Source organism: Eubalaena glacialis, chromosome 13 (genome assembly GCF_028564815.1).
Source record: "Eubalaena glacialis isolate mEubGla1 chromosome 13, mEubGla1.1.hap2.+ XY, whole genome shotgun sequence".
In the NCBI taxonomy this organism is placed as follows: Eukaryota; Metazoa; Chordata; class Mammalia; order Artiodactyla; family Balaenidae; genus Eubalaena; species Eubalaena glacialis.
In genome coordinates, this window is record NC_083728.1 from 81279851 (window position 1) to 81299836 (window position 19986).

The 19986-nt window shown below is 42.9% G+C and overlaps 1 protein-coding gene across 1 annotated transcript in view; it reads right to left on the reverse strand.

Moving 5' to 3' along the window:
• The window catches only part of GALNT17 (polypeptide N-acetylgalactosaminyltransferase 17), a 446202-nt gene that overhangs the window by 205171 nt on the left and 221045 nt on the right, over positions 1–19986 (reverse strand). The window contains exon 3 of the mRNA XM_061207933.1: positions 18377–18543. Within this exon, the coding sequence (XP_061063916.1) occupies positions 18377–18543 (167 nt within the window). The remainder of the gene's footprint in view (positions 1–18376; positions 18544–19986) is intronic.

Here is a 19986-nt window from a genome sequence, read left to right on the forward strand (position 1 = left end):
GGGAGGAGGTAGCCAGGAGAGCCAGCTGAACTTCAAATTCCTCCAGACAACCCCACTAAACTCTGAAGGGACAGCAGTGACCTAAGAGCCACGCCCCTCCCCTCCGCTGCCACGCCCACCGCTCCATTGCATGGACCTGGCGAGTGTGTAAAAACCCAAGATGAAATAACCCAGAAGGCGTCTGTTTCATTCTCTGGGCATCGCTCAGCTTTGTGGACTTAAATAATGCATTTTCTGACTACGGGAGTGAAAAAGAGGTGAGGTGAGAGCCAGAAATTTTGGGAAGAATGGGGGAGATTAAAAAGGGATGCTTTTGCTGTGTATGAAAGCATTTTAAAGGCAATTCCATAGTGAGATCAAAGCAAGGAGAAAAGAAAGCAGAAGACGAAAAGAAGCAAGAAAAAAGATGTGAGGTGCAAAATACCAAGGTGTTAAACTAAATATATCACACGGAGTTGTGCATTCAGGAGAGGGGCTTTGAAAAGGAAAGCCATCTCTGCTTTGAACTCCTTTGTTAAGAAATTCCTCTCCACCGCTTCTTCCATTTAAATTTCACCTTTAAAAAAAAATAAATACAAGGAGCCCAAACCAACAGGGAAACACCGTAATGCCTCTAGGGGTGCCTCCAGATTGTTCCCCCAAATTAAGAGCATTCCCCTATCTCACCCCATCAAAAGGCAGTTGAAAGTCCGGTACTTGCAGCTGATTCTAATAATAACATGTGAATTTAAGCGATAAAATTTGTCTGCATCCTGGAGTGTGTTTTTCTTTCACTATGTTTCTTATTTACTGTGATACTGATTCTGAACGCTCTGAAGCTAGCAATGTTCTTCCTTGAAATAGCCAAAGTCACCGTCATTAAGGGGGCTCAGGGGGGAGCAAAACGGCACACAGGAAACAGGAAACCCTGGAGAGGACAGGGTCACAGCGCGGCGCTTGGTCACTTCTTGGAGTTTTCTTTAAGTGCAGTTGGCAGCCGGGAATGGAATAAGTAGAGTACAGCATCTGGTCAGTTTCCCCTTCTCCAGTATTTTGGGGACCTCTGTATTCAGAGCCCTGAATTCTCCAAGGTCAAAGGCAGTATGGGTCCTGTGCAAAGAGAAAAATGCTTATGCACGCTCACCAAAAAATGGTGCAGGTGAAGGTGTTAGGTAGCACGAAAATGTTCTATAAATAGCAGCTTTTATTAGGGTCCAAGAGGTTTGCAGAACCTAACATGTCTCTTCTAGCCCAGGGGGAGACGATCAAGGTACATAACAGACAAAGACAGGCAATGACCGGTCAGAACAGATGCGAGCTGGAGGGCCACGCCGGGACGTGCTGGCTGAACAGCAGCTCTGCGGATCCCAAACCATCACCGCACCTGACGGTCACACACGGGGCACTCATTTGGACTGAAGACTCGAAAAAGTCCTACTGATTAGGTACTCCCGGGGTGCACAGAGCAGGGATGTTCTGAGGTGGAAAAAGAATGAAAACGGGAAGGTCTCTGGGAGGGAGGGTACCTTGGGGCCACGTGCATTTGTGTATCATTGTGCTCCTACACTGAGCCTGGGGGCACCTGAGAGGCAGTGACACACCTGGTCAGGAGCATTCAGCGTGAGCTGCTGCATGATGTCAGGGTAAACAGTTAACAGGGATAATAATGGTCCCTACCTGAGAGGGCTGTTTGGGGTATTAAATAAGAGGATGCCTGCAAAGCGCTTAGCTCAGTGCCAGGCACACAGAAGCACTCGATAGAGGTTAAAATTATGACTCATTTTTTATCGCGTGTGTCGCTGTATACTGAAGGGAGAGTGGACACGTCTTGGGAAACAATGAGATGAATCTGGTAAGGGGACAGGAGGGCCGCGGGGGAGGGAGTCTTAAACCGGAAGGAAGCGGGAAAGCACAGAGGGAGGTGACAGTTCCCAGGGAGGAGGCCCCAGAGTCCTGGTTCCAGGACGAGGATGGCTGAGTTGGAGCCCCGGCTCCTGCAAATTCTGGCTGCGCTGCCGTGGATTAAAGCACTTCCCTCTCTGAACTTGAACTTCTTTTTTAAAGTGGATATCAATGACCATCTCCCAGTGTCAAAGGGCGTGGTCAAGACTCAAGGAGATGTGTGCTCAGTTAGCACCACGGAGTCGTGCCCAGGAGGGGGAAGGGAGTGTCAGGGCCCCTCTGCATTTGTGCTGCCCAATCCGGGGTTTCTTGACATCCTACAGGGGTCATTCACTCGCAGGCCCCCTTGAGACCAGACATCTGATGTGTAAGACAAGGAAGCCAGCGGCCAGGCAGGACCTGGCCCTCAGGATTCGGAAGGCAGCCATCCTGCCCTAAGGGTAAGAGGAAAGGAAAAGATTTGTTCCAAACTGTGTGCAGGTGCCGGGCACAGGCCCTCCCAGACCCTACAGCACAGCCTCTGCCCGGCAAGCAGCCCAGAGCTCACAGCTAAAGTGGCCTAAAGGTACTCTTGGCAATGCCAACTCAAGGATCCACCTCACTTTTCGAAGAAAATAACATTAAAGCTCCAACACCACTCTCTGGGGAACAAAGGTGAAAATGGCCACGTCTGGCCTTCCTGGCGATATTTCCACCAACCCCTGGGCTTTCTTGATCCACCTCTCCCTCTGTCTCATCTGTCAGCTTCTCTGATCTCCAGCCTGGGCTAGGCTGTTCAAGGAGCCTTTTTTTTTTTTATTCCTCCAGCTCTGTGGCTGCTCAGCATTGTCAAAGGATGTGGTCAAGCTGTCCCTCCTCAATCCTGTGGCCCAGCAAGATCCCCCATCTCTGACTGGGACACTCTCTCTCTGAAACTCCAATCCACCCATCAATTCTTACATGTCAAATCCCATTGCACGCCTCCCTCTCTGTGCCCCAAGCATCTGTGCCTTGAGATCCGGGTTTGCCTACTTCCCCCCACTGCTGTTTCCTCCCATCCACATGTCCAAGTTCTGACTGTCTCTCATGGTCCAACTCAGGTGCCACATCCTTCTCAAAGGCCTCATTTATTTCCCCAACTGTGGGAACTCCAAGTGTGAATCCCGTGGATGTTGTTACAACATTTGGGGTCCATGCTGGGCCTGTCCATCCTGCCCCCTCCATTTCTGAAGACTTCCTCCATGGTTACTGGTGGGTGGTAGTTCTATGCATGACCCTGCCCTCCTGGCCACAGTTGACAGGTCCAACGAAGGGTATCTGACCCAAACTAGAGCACCAGTTCCCTTCCCTGGGATTCCCCTGGAGAGGTGGTCCTGTCTCCCTACATGGCTGAAGCTGTAATTACAATGTCAACTTTGGGCCATCTTTGCAGCCATACTTCCCTCCAGATGGCCTGGAAAACTGGAGGTGGCCAGCCTTCCCAAGCCGACAGGGGAACAGAGGGGCTCAGAGACAGTGGAGACCCGGGACAGAGAAACCTGGCAATGTCTGAGTGCCTGGGTCTCACTTTCCCTTGGCTCAGCCTCATGCCCATCCCTGGGGTGTATCAGCCCCTCCAGGACCTTATATTGTTGGGTCTTATCTAATGGGAGCTCAAAATCTGATCCCAGGGCAACACTTTCAACACAGTTTTTGGATTACTCCTGATTCTGCAGGAATGCAACCCATCCCCCTTAGTATCATAGTCAAGGTCACCAAGACTAAGACAGAAACTTTTCCTCCACTGGAGGCTGGGCTGGAAGATAAAAAATCAATCAGATTTTTAAAGAGAGGGTGTCACATAAATGGAATAAATGACCAAAGAAGTTTGCTTGAACATGTGTCTACCATAACTCAAGTAATGGGGCTGTTGGGCATTTATCCCAAGGAAATGAAAATCTATTTTCACACCAACATCTGTACACCAATGTTCATAGCACCGTTATCTGTAAAAACCCCAAACTGAAACAACCCAAATGTCCTTCAACAGGTGAAGGGTTAAACAAACTTGGTAAACCCACACCATGGAACACTGTGCAGAAGGAAAAAGCCAATCACAAAGGTTATGGTTCAATTTACAGAATATTCTTGAAATAACAAAATTATAGAAATGATAAACAGACTAGTGGTTGTTAGGGGTTAGGGATGGGGAGTTGGGTGGTAATAAAGGGATAGCATGGGGGAGCTTTGCGGTGATGGGGCAGTTCTGTATCTGAACTGTGGGGAATCTCACCTGTGATCAAATTGTATAGAAACACCAACACACACACACACACACACACACAGGTTAAACTGGTGAAATCAGAATAAGTTCTGATCATACAATCTGTGGATTGCACCAGAGTCAATTTATAGGTTGTGATTAATGCACTAGAGTTTAGCAAGATGTTACCAGTGGGGGAAACTAAGTGAAGGGCACATAAGACCCCTTATACATTTGTGCAACTTCTTGTGAATCTAGAATGATTTCAAAATAACAAGGTTTTTTGTTGTCATCACTTCTTTTAAGCCGGTTAGCATACGAAGCTTTAGCCGGGGTTCTCACACTATCTCTTGTGTAAAAATATACACACTCCTTCTTCTCCTCTCCTCCCCATGACCTAAAATACACAGGGAGGAATGTAAATGCACAACCTAATTGCGATTACAGACCCACAGAGCAAACGCCGTCACATTGCAGTGATCTGGTTGGGGACAAAAACAAGTATTATTTCCAATCAGGAAGGCTCTTTACAAGCAGGGGAGAAGCAGATGCTGTTCCAGTAAGGAAGCCTGGCCCAGCAATGGAGCTGTGTGATAACAAGGTGTCTCTTGGCTACTTTACTCAGAGCCTTGACAACACAGGAAAAGTGTTATCTTCCCGAAACACAAGACCTCTCCTATCTCTGCAATTATAAACCAAGAAGAAAAGCAAACAATGTCAGTATGCCTTCTCCAAAATCCCTTTTGAAAGCCCAGAGGGTTGAACCTTCCACTGAAAGAAGTTCTAACTTGAGCCATCCTTCTTTCAACCGTTGAACACACCAACCAAGAGAAGAGCTTGATCAGGTGTGCTGCTCCATGGGGAAATATTAGCGACAAAGTCTACAGCCACCAAGAGCACCGAGAGACACAAATCATGATGATTGGAGATAGGTGGTTTGGGGGACCTAAATCAAAACAACTAGAGCATTGAAGCCAAGATACGTACAACAATGCCGAATACAAAAACTCCCTAGATGATGCCAGTGGAAGTAGAAAAAACCATTTTGCACACATGCAGTTTAAAGGAACGTATTCAGCGATCCCTATAACTTGGTGTGCAAGGCGCTGGGAACGTAGCACAGAAGGAACTATGGTTCTTGCTCTCAAGGGTCTTATACTTCAGAGATGGGCAAGTGCACAGAGGCAATTCAGCGAGCTAAGTGTTGTGCCAAAGTACACACTGATGCCTGGGAGCAGAGGCCCCCAACCCAGCCACATCTGGGAAATCCAGGAGGGCTTCCCAGCGGAAGTGACACAGAGGTAGAATGTTGAGGAATAAGCTGGAGCTGGCAAATCAAATAACACCACAAGTGCACTCAACAGTCACGCCCTTTATTATACTGTCAGGACTTGTGCTACGTGCTTTACAAGTATTACCTCGAAAGCTTGTAATTTAAACCCTGCATAAAAGCCACTATCATCCCCAATTTACTCAAGCTCAGAAAAGGTAGGTGACTTGGCCAAGACCTCCACATACTATTGCTTAAGGAAAAGAGGAAGAAAGTTTTTTCAAAAGTAGTTAAAAACTATTGACAAGACATGTATTATATATATAATCTTATGTATTAAAGATTGTAATAGTGGAAATGAAGAAGCTTCTAATATTATTTCAACTTGATGGCTAAAGTTACCCCTCAGTTTGGAAGGCACAGTAAAATTCCACGGGAATCTGGACTTGACATATCCAAAAGGTGAACTCAATCCCTCTCCCAAACCTACTCCTACCGTACTCCTTATCTTAGTGGATGGCACCACCCTGCCCTGTCACCGGAGCCAGGACCCTGGGAGTCCTCTTGGACCCCTCCCTCCTCTTTACCCTCCTTCATAACCCATCAGTCCTCATGTGATTCAGCCTCAATGTTTCCAAATGTAAAATATTTTAGCATACGAAAACAGGATATTTCAAATAAGTGGTGAGGATGAATTATTAAATACATTGAGATAACCATACTTTGAGACAAGGGTCTCTAGGTTAAAACTTTCTCACACCTGATATAAAAATATGTAATCTGCTGGAATTTATTTTGAAAAGAAATATTTACCTATAAGAAAATATGCATGAATATTTGTACCTTCTAGGGATCATGAATAACTTTCTTAGGATGTTACTAAAGGAAAAGACTGATGGATTTGACTATATAAAAATGTAAAATTTATGCCTGTCTAAAAATACTGTAAACAAATTAATGTGAAAGCTCACATTGAGAGAAATATCTATGAAATGAATGTAAAAAGTTTTAAAATATATACAAAGTTCTTATAAATCAATAAGATACATATTCCAATAGAAAAAAAATGAGTGTCATTAATGGGCAAATCCCTAAAAAAGAAATATGGTCAAAGGTATGAAAAAGTGTTCAATATCACTAATATTCAAAAAATGCAGATCTAAAAATGATATGCCATTTTTCACTCGTCAGAACAGCAAAGATGACAAAGATTAATAAGACTTGGTGTTGGTGAGGATACAGAGAAAGAGATAGTTTCGTATACTTTTCATGGGACAGTACACATATCTGGAGAACAAGTTATCAATTCCTATTAAAAGTTCTTAAAAATGAGTGGAATTTCTGGGATAAGATAATAAATTTAACTCGTGAATTGGACAAAAGTCACTGAACACTACAATAAAGGGATTAAAAAATAAATAAATAAACCCATAACCTTCCAAGGGCAGAGAAGACACAAGACGAGACATCAACCATGAAGCTGGGGAGGCTGGAAAGCGGATTCACAGATCAACAGATGTGTCTGACCCCTCTGCTGTCAAACCAAGGAAGTCCAAGCACTCAGAGTGTGTGTGTGTGTGTGTGTGTGTGTGTGTGTGTGTACATATATATAACAATGTGAAATATTCCATTTTCCTTTACAGTTCAGTGATATTAAGTACAATCACATTGTTATGCAAGCATATTGCCATCATCCATCTCCAGAACTTTTTCATCTTCCCAACTGAAACTCTGTATCCATTGAACACTAACTCCCCATTTTCCCTCCCCCAGCCCCTGGCTGCCTAATCACCTCTTAAGACGTAATCATGAGCAGACAACAGGCTTGCAGGAGGGGCGAGAAAGCCTCCAAGGTGGGAGATAGAAACTAAATAACAAAGAAAAAAAGCACCTTCTGGAAACAGAATACACAGGGAAAAAACAGAAAAACAAAACAAGACATTATTAATATCCTCCAAGGGATCAGAAAACATATTGCTTCCATTAAATAAAAATAATACGCTATAAAAAGGAAATTTCAGAGAATAAAAATGAGGACCTGGAAGCAGAATCATGATAGCAGATATAAAAAACTGAATAGAATGGAAGGGAGATAAAATTGAAGAAAGCAAATATATCAGAGCAAAAAGATAAGGAAAGGTAAGCAAGCAGAGAAAAGATAAGAAAATTGGGGGTTCAGTTTAGGAGGTTTAATAATGGAATACAGTGGGAGATGCTGAAAGAGATAACTGAGAAAAAATGGGGAGGCATTATCAATTAAATATTCCAAGAAATTTTCCGAAAATTGACATTAGATTCCAGATTGAAGCCACTGGATGACCCACACCAAGGCTCATCATTGTGAATTTCCAAACTCTGCGAACAAAATGAAGATTCAAGCTTCCAGAAAGGAAAGAAACACGCAAAAGATCAGGAATCAGGACTCCTTTGTTTCTTCTAAAAAACACTGAAAGACAGAAGATAATGGAGCAAATCCATCAATATTCTGAAAGAAGGTGATATCTAACTCAATCAGGCCATCATTCACACAGAAGATCAGGAAAAAGCTTTCTTCAGACATGGATAATCTCAAAAGATTTTATCTTCCTTGTAATATTTCTCAAGAAACTTCTAGATGTTGAGTTTCACCAAAATCAGTATGTAAACCAAGAAAGAGAGAGGCATGGGATCCAACATAGGTGGGGGGCAAAGGAGATCTCCAGGAGGATGGGGAAGAGAGATAGATCCACCATGGCCAACCGTCCACATGGGAGCGGTGTGGCTTGAGGCAGACACTTTGAGGGTTATCATTACTATCTCTCCTGCAACCTGACCACACTTAAAGCTGAGGGTAGATCATCCGAATGAGTCTGGTCCCCATTCTTCCCTATAATTAGATGTTCTGACCAGAGGCTGACTAGGTTTGTGCTGGTTTTCCACGCCTGCTGCTTGGACCAGCTGAGGTCATTCATTTCATCCTTATGCTCTGACCTCCTCCTGAACATAAGGCAGTACGCCTTGATGAGCTCAGAACCAGAAAATAGAGGACACGTCATTCCATCTGTCCAGATTTTTGCCTTATACCCAGTACCTGGTTCACACGATAGCCCTGCCAGGTGCCCTCACTGGGGTAAGCCCTGTATTTCCCTGGGGTCATTGATGACCTAGCTGTCTCCCCCAGAAGAGGCTTTTATAACTCTTAGGAAAGCATAAAGGTCAATTCTTGTTCTTGACATGGTAGGATAACGAGTATTTATTAGTAAGTACTTTTTTTTTTTTAATAAAGGAGTCAGACAAATGAACCTATTTATGAAACAGAAACAGACTCACGGACATAGAGAACAGACTTCTGGTTGCCAAGGGGGAGGGGATGGGGGGAAGGGTGGAGTGGGAGGTTGGGGTTAGCAGATGGAAGCTGTTATAAACAGAATGGATAAACAACAAGGTCCTACTGTATAGCACAGAGAACTACATTCAGTATCCTATGATAAACCATAATGGAAAAGAATATTTTAAAAATGTATATATACGTACTACTGAATCACTTTGCTGTACAGAAGAAATTAACACAATCTTGTAAATTGACTATACTTCTATTTTAAAAAAAAATTTTTTTTTTAAATAAAATAAAGGAGTCAGGAAAACAAAGCAAGAAAAAAAAAAAGGTATCCAGATTGGAAAGCAAGAAATAAAATCATCACTATTTGATGAGGATATGAAAGGAGAACGGTAAGTTACTCACTGGACTGACTGAGTTTATGGTCTCAGAGGGACCCTGGGTAGCCACCTAGGAGACAGAGGACACACAGGTGTGGAGCTTGGGGGATGGCTTTGGAGGTCCCCAGAATGTGCACAGTGGAGGAGGTTGCCCAGTGTATCCTGATGGTGAGAACCATGAGTGATCCCAACTGAAGCACAAAGCCGAGGAAAAGGGCGACTGAAGAACAATCAGAAGACAGTGGTGCCAGGGCCTCCAGAGGAGAAAGATGCCAAGAAGCAAGCTGCCAGCAATGTCAGATGTGGCCGGATTGGAGAAGGAAAGTGCCCGCTGGATGTGGTGAGCAGTGATTTTGCCTGACTGATTTCAGTGTAATAATGCACAAAGGTACAAAGAATTGCCTCTTACTTGGGATTCACTTAGGCCAATGTCAATATTCAAGCTGAATGAAACAAACGACTTGAAAAAACAAAAAACTAAAAGGGAAAATCCCTGACTTGCCTGTGTACCCAGATCCAGAGTTACCTGGCTTTATTCACACTTTCCCCAAGCCAGTCTTTTTTTTTGTAAGTTCTTTAAAAACCTTTTTTTTCTTTTTTTTTTAATTTATTTTTTTATACAGCAGGTTCTTATTAGTTATCTATTTTATACATATTAGGGTATACATGTCAATCCCAATCTCCCAATTCATCCCACCACCACCCCCCGACCATGCTTTCCCCCCTTGGTGTCCATACGTTTGTTCTCTACATCTGTGTCTCTATTTCTGCCCAGCAAACTGGTTCACTTGTACCATTTTTCTAGGTTCCACACATATATGTTAACATATGATATTTGTTTTCCTCTTTCTGACTTACTTCACTCTGTATGACAGTCTCTAGATCCATCCACGTCTCTACAAATGACCCAATTTCATTCCTTTTTATGGCTGAGTAATATTCCATTGTATATATGTACCACATCTTCTTTATCCATTCTTCTGTTAATGGGCATTTAGGGTGCTTCCATGACCTGGCTATTGTAAACAGTGCTGCAGTGAACATTGGGGTGCATGTGTCTTTTTGAATTATGGTTTTCTCTGGGTATATGCTCAGTAGTGGGATTGCTGGGTCATATGGTAATTCTATTTTTAGTTTTTTAAGGAACCTCCATACTGTTCTCCATAGTGCCTGTATCAGTTTACATTCCCACCAACAGTGCAAGAGGGTTCCCTTTTCTCCACACCCTCTCCAGCATTTGTTATTTGTAGATTTTCTGATGATGCCCATTCTAACTGATGTGAGATGATGCCTCATCGTAGTTTTGATTTGCATTTCTCTAATAATTAGTGATGTTGAGCAGCTTTTCATGTGCCTGTTGGCCATCTGTGTGTCTTCTTTGGAGAAATGTCTATTTAGGTCTTCTGCCTATTTTTGGATTGGGTTGTTTGTTTTCTTAATATTGAGCTGCATGAGCTGTTTATATATTTTGGAGATTAACCCTTTGTCTGTTGATTCATTTTCAAATATTTTCTCCCTTTCTGAGGGTTGTCTTTTCGTCCTGTTTATAGTTTCCTTTGCTGTGAAAAAGCTTTTAAGTTTCATTAGGTCACATTTGTTTATTTTTGTTTTTATTTCCATTACTCTAGGAGGTGGGTCAAAAAAGATCTTGCTGTCATTTATGTCAAAGAGTGTTCTTCCTATGCTTTCTGCTAAGAGCTTTATAGTGTCCGGTCTTACATTTAGGTCTCTAATCCATTTTGAGTTTATTTTTGTGTATGGTATTAGGGAGTGTTCTAATTTTATTCTTTCACATGTAGCTGTCCAGTTTTCCCAGCATCACTTACTGAAGGGACTTTTCTCCATTGTATATCCTTGCCTCCTTTGTCACAGATTAGTTGACCATAGGTGTGTGGGTTTATCACTGGGCTTTCTTTTCTTTTTTTTGTGCCAGTACCATATTGTCTTCATTACTGTAGCTTTGTAGTATAGTCTGAAGTCAGGGAGTCTGATTTCTCCAGCTTCATTTTTTTCCCTCAAAATTGCTTTGGCTATTTGGGGTCTTTTGTGCCTTGATACAAATTTTAAGATTTTTTTGTCTAGTTCTGTAAAAAATACCATTGGTAATTTGATAGGGATTGCATTGAATCTGTAGATTGCTTTGGGTACTACAGTCATTTCACAATATTGATTCTTCCAATGCAAGAACATGGTATATCCCTCTATCTGTTTGTGTCTTCTTTGACTTCTTTCATCAGTGTCTTATAGTTTTCTGCATACAGGTCTTTTACCTCCTTAGGTAGGTTTATTCCTAGGTATTTTATTCTTTTTGTTGCAATGGTGAATGGGACTGCTTCCTTAATTTCTCTTTCTGTTCTTTTGTTGTTAGTGTATAGGAATGCAAGAGATTTCTGTGCATTAATTTTGTATCCTGCAACTTTATTGATTAGCTCTAGTAGTTTTCTGGTGGCATCTTTAGGATTTTCTATGTATAGTATCATGTCATCTACAAACAGTTACAGATTTATTTCTTCTTTTCCAATTTGGATTCCTTTTATTTCTTTTTCTTCTCTGATTGCCGTGGCTAAAACTTCCAAAACTATGTTGAATAATAGTGGCGAGAGTGTACATCCTTGTCTTGTTCCTGATCTTAGAGGAAATGCTTTCAGTTTTTCACCATTGACTATGATGTTTGCTGTGGGTTTGTTGTATATGGCCTTCATTATGTTGAGGTAGGTTCCCTCTATGCCCACTTTCTGGAGAGTTTTTATCATAAACGGGTGTTGAATTTTGTCAAAAGCTTTTTCTGCATCTATTGAGATGATCATATGGTTTTTCTCCTTCAAGTTGTTAATATGGTGTATCACATTGATTGATTTGCGTACATTGAAGAATCCTTGCATCCCTGGGATAAATCCCACTTGATCATGGTGTATGATCCTTTTAATGTATTCTTGGATTCTGTTTGCTAGTAGTTTGTTGAGGATTTTTGCATCTATATTCATCAGTGATATTGGTCTGTAATTTTCTTTTTTTGTAGTACCTTTGGTTTTGGTATCAGGGTGATGGTGGCCTCGTAGAATGAGTTTGGGAGTGTTCCTTCCTCTGCAGTTTTTTGGAAGAGTTTGAGAAGGATGGGTGTTAGCTCTTCTCTAAATGTTTGATAAAATTCACCTGTGAAGCCATCTGGTCCTGGACTTTTGTTTGCTGGAAGATTTTTAATCAGTTTAAATTTCATTACTTGTGATTGGTCTGTTCATATTTTCTATTTCTTCCTGGTTCAGTCTTGGAAGGTTATACCTTTCTAAGAATTTGTCCATTTCTTCCAGGTTGTCCATTTTATTGGCATACAGTTGCTTGTAGTAGTCTCTTATGATGCTTTGTATTTCTGTGGTGTCCGTTGTAACTTCTCATTTTTCATTTCTAATTTTATTGATTTGTGTCCTCTCCCTCTTTTTGATGAGTCCGGCTAATGGTTTATCAATTTTGTTTATCTTCTCAAAGAACAAGCTTTTAGTTTTATTGATCTTTGCTATTGTTTTCTTTGTTTCTATTTCATTTGTTTCTGCTCTGATCTTTATGATTTCTTTCCTTCTACTAACTTTGGGTTTTGTTTGTTCTCCTTTCTCTAGTTCCTTTAGGTGTAAGGTTAGATTGTTTATTTGAGATTTTTCTTGTTTCTTGAGGTAGGCTTGTATTGCTATAAACTTCCCTCTTAGAACTGCTTTTGCTGCATCCCATAGGTTTTGGATCGTCGTGTTTTCATTGTCATTTGTCTCTAGGTATTTTTTGATTTCCTCTTTGATTTCTTCAGTGATCTCTTGGTTATTTAGGAATGTATTGTTTAGCCTCCACATGTTTGTGTTTTTTATGGTTTTCTTTCCTGTAATTGATTTCTAAACTCACAGTGTTGTGGTCGGAAAAGATGCTTGATATGATTTCAATTTTCTTAAATTTACCGAGGCTTGATTTGTGACCCAAGATGTGATCTATCCTGGAGAATGTTCCATGCGCACTTGAGAAGAAAGTGTAATCTGCTGTTTTTGGATGGAATGTCCTATAAATATCAACTAAATCTATCTGGTCTATTGTGTCATTTAAAGCTTGTGTTTCCTTATTAACTTTCTGTCTGGGTGATCTGTCCATTGGTGTAAGAGAGGTGTTAAAGTCCCCCACTATTATTGTGTTACTGTCAATTTCCTCTTTTATAGCTGTTAGCATTTGCTTTATGTATTGAGGTGCCCCTATGTTGGGCGCATATATATTTATAATTGTTATATCTTCTTGGATTGATCCCTTGATCATTATATAGTGTCCTTCCTTGTCTCTTGTAACATTCTTTATTTTAAAGTCAATTTTATCTGATATGAGTATTGTTACTCCAGCTTTCTTTTGATTTCCACTTGCATGGAATATCTTTTTCCATCCCCTCACTTTCAGTCTGTATGTGTCCCTAGGTCTGAAGTGGGTCTCTTGTAGACAGCATATATATGGGTCTTGTTTTTGTATCAATTCAGCGAGCCTGTGTCTTTTGGTTGGAGCATTTAATCCATTCACATTTAAGGTAGTTATCAATATGTATGTTCCTCTTACCACTTTCTTAATTGTTTTGGGTGTTTTTGTAGGTCCTTTTCTTCTCTTGTGTTTCCCATTTAGAGAAGTTCCTTTAGCATTTGTTGTAGAGCTGGTTTGGTGGTGCTGAATCTCTTAGCTTTTGCTTGTCTGTAAAGCTTTTGATTTCTCTGTTGAATCTGAATAAGATCCTTACCAGGTAGAGTAATCTTGGTTGTAGGTTCTTCCCTTTCATCACTTTATATCGTGCCACTCCCTTATGGCTTGTAGAGTTTCTGCTGAGAAATCAGCTGTTAACCTTATGGGAGTTCCCTTGCATGTTATTTGTCATTTTTCCCTTGTTGCTTTTAATAATTTTTCTTTGTCTTTAATTGTTGTCAATTTGATTACTATGTGTCTCGGCGTGTTTCTCCTTGGGTTTATCCTGCCTGGGACTCTCTGCGCTTCCTGGACTTGGATGGCTATTTCTTTTCCCATGTTAGGGAAGTTTTCGACTATTATCTCTTCAAATATTTTCTCGGGTCCTTTCCCTCTCTCTTCTTCTGGGACCCCTATAATGCAAACGTTGGTGCGCTTAATGTTGTCCTAGAGGTTTCTTAGGCTGTCTGCATTTCTTTTCATTCTTTTTTCTTTATTCTGTTCTGCAGCAGTGAATTCCACCATTCTGTCTTCCAGGTCACTTATCCATTCTTCTGCCTCAGTTAATCTGCTAACTGATTCCTTCTAGTGTATTTTTCATTTAAGTTATTGTATTGTTCATCTCTGTTTGTTTGTTCTTTAATTCTTCTAGGTCTTTGTTAAACATTTCTTGCATCTTCTTGATCTTTGCCTCCATTCATTTTCCAAGGTCCTGGATCATCTTCACTATTATTATTCTGAATTCTTTTTCTGGAAGGTTGCCTATCTCCACCTCATTTAGTTGTTTTTCTGGGGTTTTATCTGGTTCCTTCATCTGGGTACATAGTCTTCTGCCTTTTCATTTTGTCTATCTTTCTGTGAATGTGGTTTTCATTCCACAGGCTGCAGGATTGTAGTTCTTCTTGCTTCTGCTGTCTGCCCTCTGAAAAGCCTCTTTTTTCTTGAATGTATGTGATAACATGGAAGTGGAGGGCTGCAGCTTCCACCTGAGCCATTCTTGACTAGCCTGAGAATGGACCATTCTACCCTCATTAAAATGATGGTTGCAGAACTTTTTCTTAATAAAAAGGGAGATATTATGCTTCACAGTTCAGAGGAGAAAAAAGAATAACATTAACTTGTTTTTGCTATAGGATCTTAACGTAAAACATGCATTGAAAAAAGAGGGTGAGAACACAGGCAAATGAGCAGTTGCTTCTGGTTAGTCTCTTCAGTATTTGTTTTTGTCCAATTATATGTGCTTTTTGATAAATTCAAGTGTTCCTACAAAGAGCGTGCATTACTTTTAAGATCAGAAAAAAAAATTGGTAAGGCTGGAAAAAAACGTTTTAATCAAATTCAAACAGAAGGTAAGCAGGGATAACAATATTAATGTTAGACAAACTAAATTCAATGCAGGGGGAAAAAATTATGCTTTTAAGATAAAGGGAGCATTACATAATGGTAACAACCACTGCTAATAGTGAAGCCATTTAGATACAAATCTACAGTTGCCAAAGAAACTGACAACAAGATACAGAAATCAAACATTATTAGGAACACAGGAAGGAGTAGTCATTGTAGGAGGAGATGTTAAAACACCATTATCAAAAAGCCTTAAAAAAATAAACTCATAGTCTAGCTAAACACACAAAGTTGATGTCTGGCAGGAATTCAATTTCATGATTATAGAGTAGGGGGTCTTTTCAAGTGTGTATAGAACATATACAAAATTTGTTAATACTAGTCACAAAGAAAAAAATGTTAACTTCCTCTTCCAGTTAAAGAGAAGGCACTTCTAGCCTGGAGAAAATATAGAGGCTAGAGCTGGGGAATGAAAACAGGGTAACAATATTAATGTAGTCCACTATGGGTTCCCCAGGTATCTCGGGGGACAGGGGAGGATGAATGGGAATTAACTTTATGATCAGACTGAAACAAATACCTCTTCCCTACTTTTTCTCACCCATTAAACATCTTCATTTAGACCTGAAGTGTGAACCACTGAAATGGTACTTAACCCAGTGGGTCTCAAAGTGTGGTCCCTACACCAGCAGCATCACTGGAGAGCTTGTAGAAATGCAAATTCTCAGACCCACCCCAGACCTCTTGATGCAGAACTTCCTCCAGGTCAGGGTTCCAGGAGGTTCTGATGTGAAAGCATCTGATGCTAAAGGTGTATATAAATACCCCAGCTCCCTCACCCTTGAGCAGGTCAACTCTTGAGGGGTGGGTTTTACTCTGGCTTTGCCTTCCCTTCCTTATCCTACTTCCCCACTCCTCTAATGATGCACTTTACCTCCCAAATAAACTAATGCACTCAAATCTTAGTTTCAGGGGCTGTTCTGGGGGAACCCACACTAAGACATCTACTGGAGACCCCCATTCTCACAGAGCTTGTGTTCTGGTTGAGACTGACCTGTTCTTCCATTTCTTCCTCTTGGGCTGGGTCTGCTGAGATTTCCTCGGGGAAAGGAGCCCCACTGGTAGTGAGTCCTCACCCCAATTCAGTCCAGCACCTACTGTTTGCTTTCTTCTCTGGGTCTGCTAGCTCTGCTCTGCACCACCTCTGGTCACTTCGTTGCTTGCCCCTGCTAGCCCTTTCCCAGCCCTATTCAGCTTCATCATTTACTCCCTGGCTGGGTTGTAACAGGGAAGAACAAATCTGACTCCATATTAGATCTGTTCCTTTTACTTTAACCTTTGTGCTCTGTTGCCTGTGCTCAGTCATGTTGGCTCTTCACCTTTTGTAAAAGAATGTTGCCTTTAGCCTGATATACAGGATAGCCTATTTTCAAGGCTCTGACCTTTAAGGGTATAACACTTTTCCATTCATGTAGTGATAAAGAGTTGCAGAACAGAATAACATTTGTCTTGGAGGTTTAGAGGAACATCCTGACCTGGCCTACATGGACAACTACAAGAACAAAGGATTCTGACACCGAGATGTTTGCAACAACTAATCACGGCCTTTAAAAGTGCTTTGCTGAAATCCTTCAAGGAGTTTGGGGGTTTTTTTGGCATGAGCCACCTGTCTCCTTGAATGGCCCTGCAATAAACCTTTCTCTGCGCCAAACCCTGACATTTCGGTTTGTTTGGCCTCACTGTGTGTCGGGCACACGAACCTGTGTTCGGTGATAGGGTGAGACTCACAGAGGGCTGGCTACCAGCCAGGCCCTGTGAAACCAAGTCCTGCCCAGTACTGGGAGTCCAGCTATGCAAGGCACAGCGATCTTGTGCTATGTGCTACAGGAGGATACAGGGAGCTGAGGCAGCACAGAGCAAGGGTCTTACGATGTCAGCAAAGGAATCTCCCAGGAAGTGACACATAGGGGACACCCGGGGGACGAGAGGGATTTAGCCAGCAAACGGAGGAGGGAAGTAGGAGTCAGGATTCCCTGCAGAGGGTTTGGAAGTACTTCTGAAGCCAGAGGTCTGCAGGGGCACACAGAGAGGCTGCAGAGAAGGCCACTGTGAGCCATGACTTTGCCGGCTGACTTAGAGGCTTCAGGGAACTGAAAGAACCTCCTTCTCCCAAGAAGACTCTCAATGTAAGTTTTAAAATAAGGATGTGAAAAATCCAGCAAATGACCCATCAGTCCTCAAAATTTGGAGGCCCGGGAGATGGTGGTGCCCTGATGGGTGTAATGCTGGGTCCAGACCCACTCAAACACTTCACTGGTTAACAATCAGCTAGTTCAGAAGGGTCAGGGGGAACTTCGACTCCTGGGCCGATGAAACGTGAGCTCATTGGAGCTCCTGAAGATAATCAGGTTTCCAACAGGACCCAGGACACTGTCCTGTCTCTTCCTCACCCTCTCCTGACCGGGGAGCACGGGGTAATCTTCTACTGATCACACTGAGAGCAAGGGGTTCAGCCTGCTCCTAATCTTTCAGTTGCTCAGAAGATAAGCCTCCTTGGCCTTAAGCATGCACACTGGCTGCCTTTCTTTGATGTCATCGGCTTGTGCGGGTTTCTCCCTGCAGTGATTTTGTAGGCTGGGATCCAACACAGAGGTACAATTAGCCAAAGCAACCCCCTTACCACCACTTTCACACTAGGCCTCCGTCTCCAAGGACTTCAAAGGAGTTTTGATATTCTCATACAACAAATATAAAAAGTATTTGTTATATTTTTTAATTGAGCCATCATTCCTAGTAGAACTGAACTCCTAAAGATCTGCAAACCCTGTGCATTTCTACTGACAGTCACTTTGGGCGCAGTGGCCCAGAGGGGAATTCTGACATATGATCAACAGTTCCCATCACAGGACAGAATTTCCCTTTTTCTTCTGCCTCTGGGAAAAGGATCAAGGAGATGGGATGGGGGGTGGGGATCGCGGAGGAATTCAGCTCTTCAATGTCATCTGCTTTAGGTAACATGAAGAGGGGAAATGAGTCCAGACACATAACCAGTAGTTTATTCTTAAGAGCCCTAGAGGACTCAAGGACTAATTAACTAGTGTTTGCCTGGATTTCTTCCCCCCAAAACAGCCCCCCATTCTCCAGCTATGCCCCAGGGACAGGAGACAAAGTCACTTGGGCTCAGGATGGAATGAAAGTGACCCTTCCCCCCTGCTGACATCGTGTGCGTGCACTGTCTTCTCCAACAACTGCATGCAGGTTGGCGGCCCCCATACCTTCATCACTGTTGTCATCCACCAGGATGATTTCCTTCAGCAGGTGGGTCGGCGTGTGGTTGACCGCGCTGTGAACTGACCGCAGGATCACCGACAGGGCCTCGTTCACGAAGATAAATATGATGGATATCTGGGGCAGCTCCTTGGAGTACTTCAGCTCCTTACACCTGGGGGAAGACAAGCAGGGGACAGCAGAGTCAGAGGAAGGAGCAAGGCATGGGCACTGCGGCTGCACACGGTAAGGCTGTCAGCCCAGTCCTGGTACACGTCCTCCCAAGGTGAGAATCGCTGGTTCCCTCCTGGCCTCTCTTGGCTAATATCTGAGAATAAAACCTAAAGAGGAGACAGTTAAGAAATCCAGCTCCACTTCTCCCAAATGTACCACCCCATAGGAATGAGAAAGCATCAGTCTTGGGCACACATCGACTGTTTCCCGGGCTGCCACGCCCACACGTACCCCCTGGTCTCACTTCAGTGCACACCTGCCCGACTTCCCACACCAGGCTCCCGCATTTCCTTCCTCGGAGCCTGCTTTGCTGCCTTCTGAGCAACTGCCTCACCCCCGTCATTTCTCATCCAGAGGCAGCTGGGAGATGATGTATAGATACCCCAGCTCCCTCAGCCCTTGAGGTGATTGACTCTGAGGGGTGGGTTTTACACTGGCTCCCAGAGCTTCCCCCAGTGGGATTAAGCTCCATCACCCACGGTAGCAATCTGCATAACACCCTCTTTTGGGGACACCTTCCCTTCTCAGTCCTACTTCCCCTTAGCGGTGCTCTTTTCACTGCCCATATAAACTAATGCACTCAAATCTTTGTTTCAGGGTCTGTTTCTGGGAGAACCCAAACTAAGACATCTATCGGACCTACCAAGTACCCAGCACTAAGTACCCAGCACCAAGTACCCAGTACAGGAGACCTCTGCTCTCATGGAGCTTACACTCTGGGAAAAGACATGAAACACACATGAAATGTATCATAATCAAGGAAGAGCGGTCTCTACCTGCTAGGACTGTGTTGCCTGACACACCCTAACTCTTCCTGCAAGCGTTCCTAGAATCTCCCCGGGGACTGGAAATGCGACCACCTGCCTAAGAGGTCCCCCCTTCTAATATCCAGCAACTCCCCCATCCCTGAAGACAGGGTGAAAGAGAAGAATGTTTTTCATCCAGGCTGGACTCAGGGGCGTAGGGTTTGGGCCACCCTGGGGGCGCCCAGTGATGTAAGAGATGGCTGGTACCCAGGGAACTGGCTCTGCATGGCTCAGTGATGGAAGCACCAGCACTCTGTCCTGGGAGCACTAGGGAATTTGGTTTTATGAATAGTCTGAGCCACATCAGAAATACCAAGTGGAAACAGAGCAGAATGGAATCCAGAGCTAGTGCATTTCAATGCATCCTCCTCCTCTCCGTGTGAGACTGTACGGTATACGGCACAATGTGCTCCAGAGCAAAACAAAGGGAACAAGAGGAAGGGATGGAGTGAAAGGGAAGCAGCACTGAAGAGAGAGCAAGAAATACAGCTGTTTTTTTATGCTGAACAGCTTGGGCTGTGTTGGGCCATATTAATCATGTAGGCAATTTTCAGAAGAAAATAAAGTTTTGTTACAAT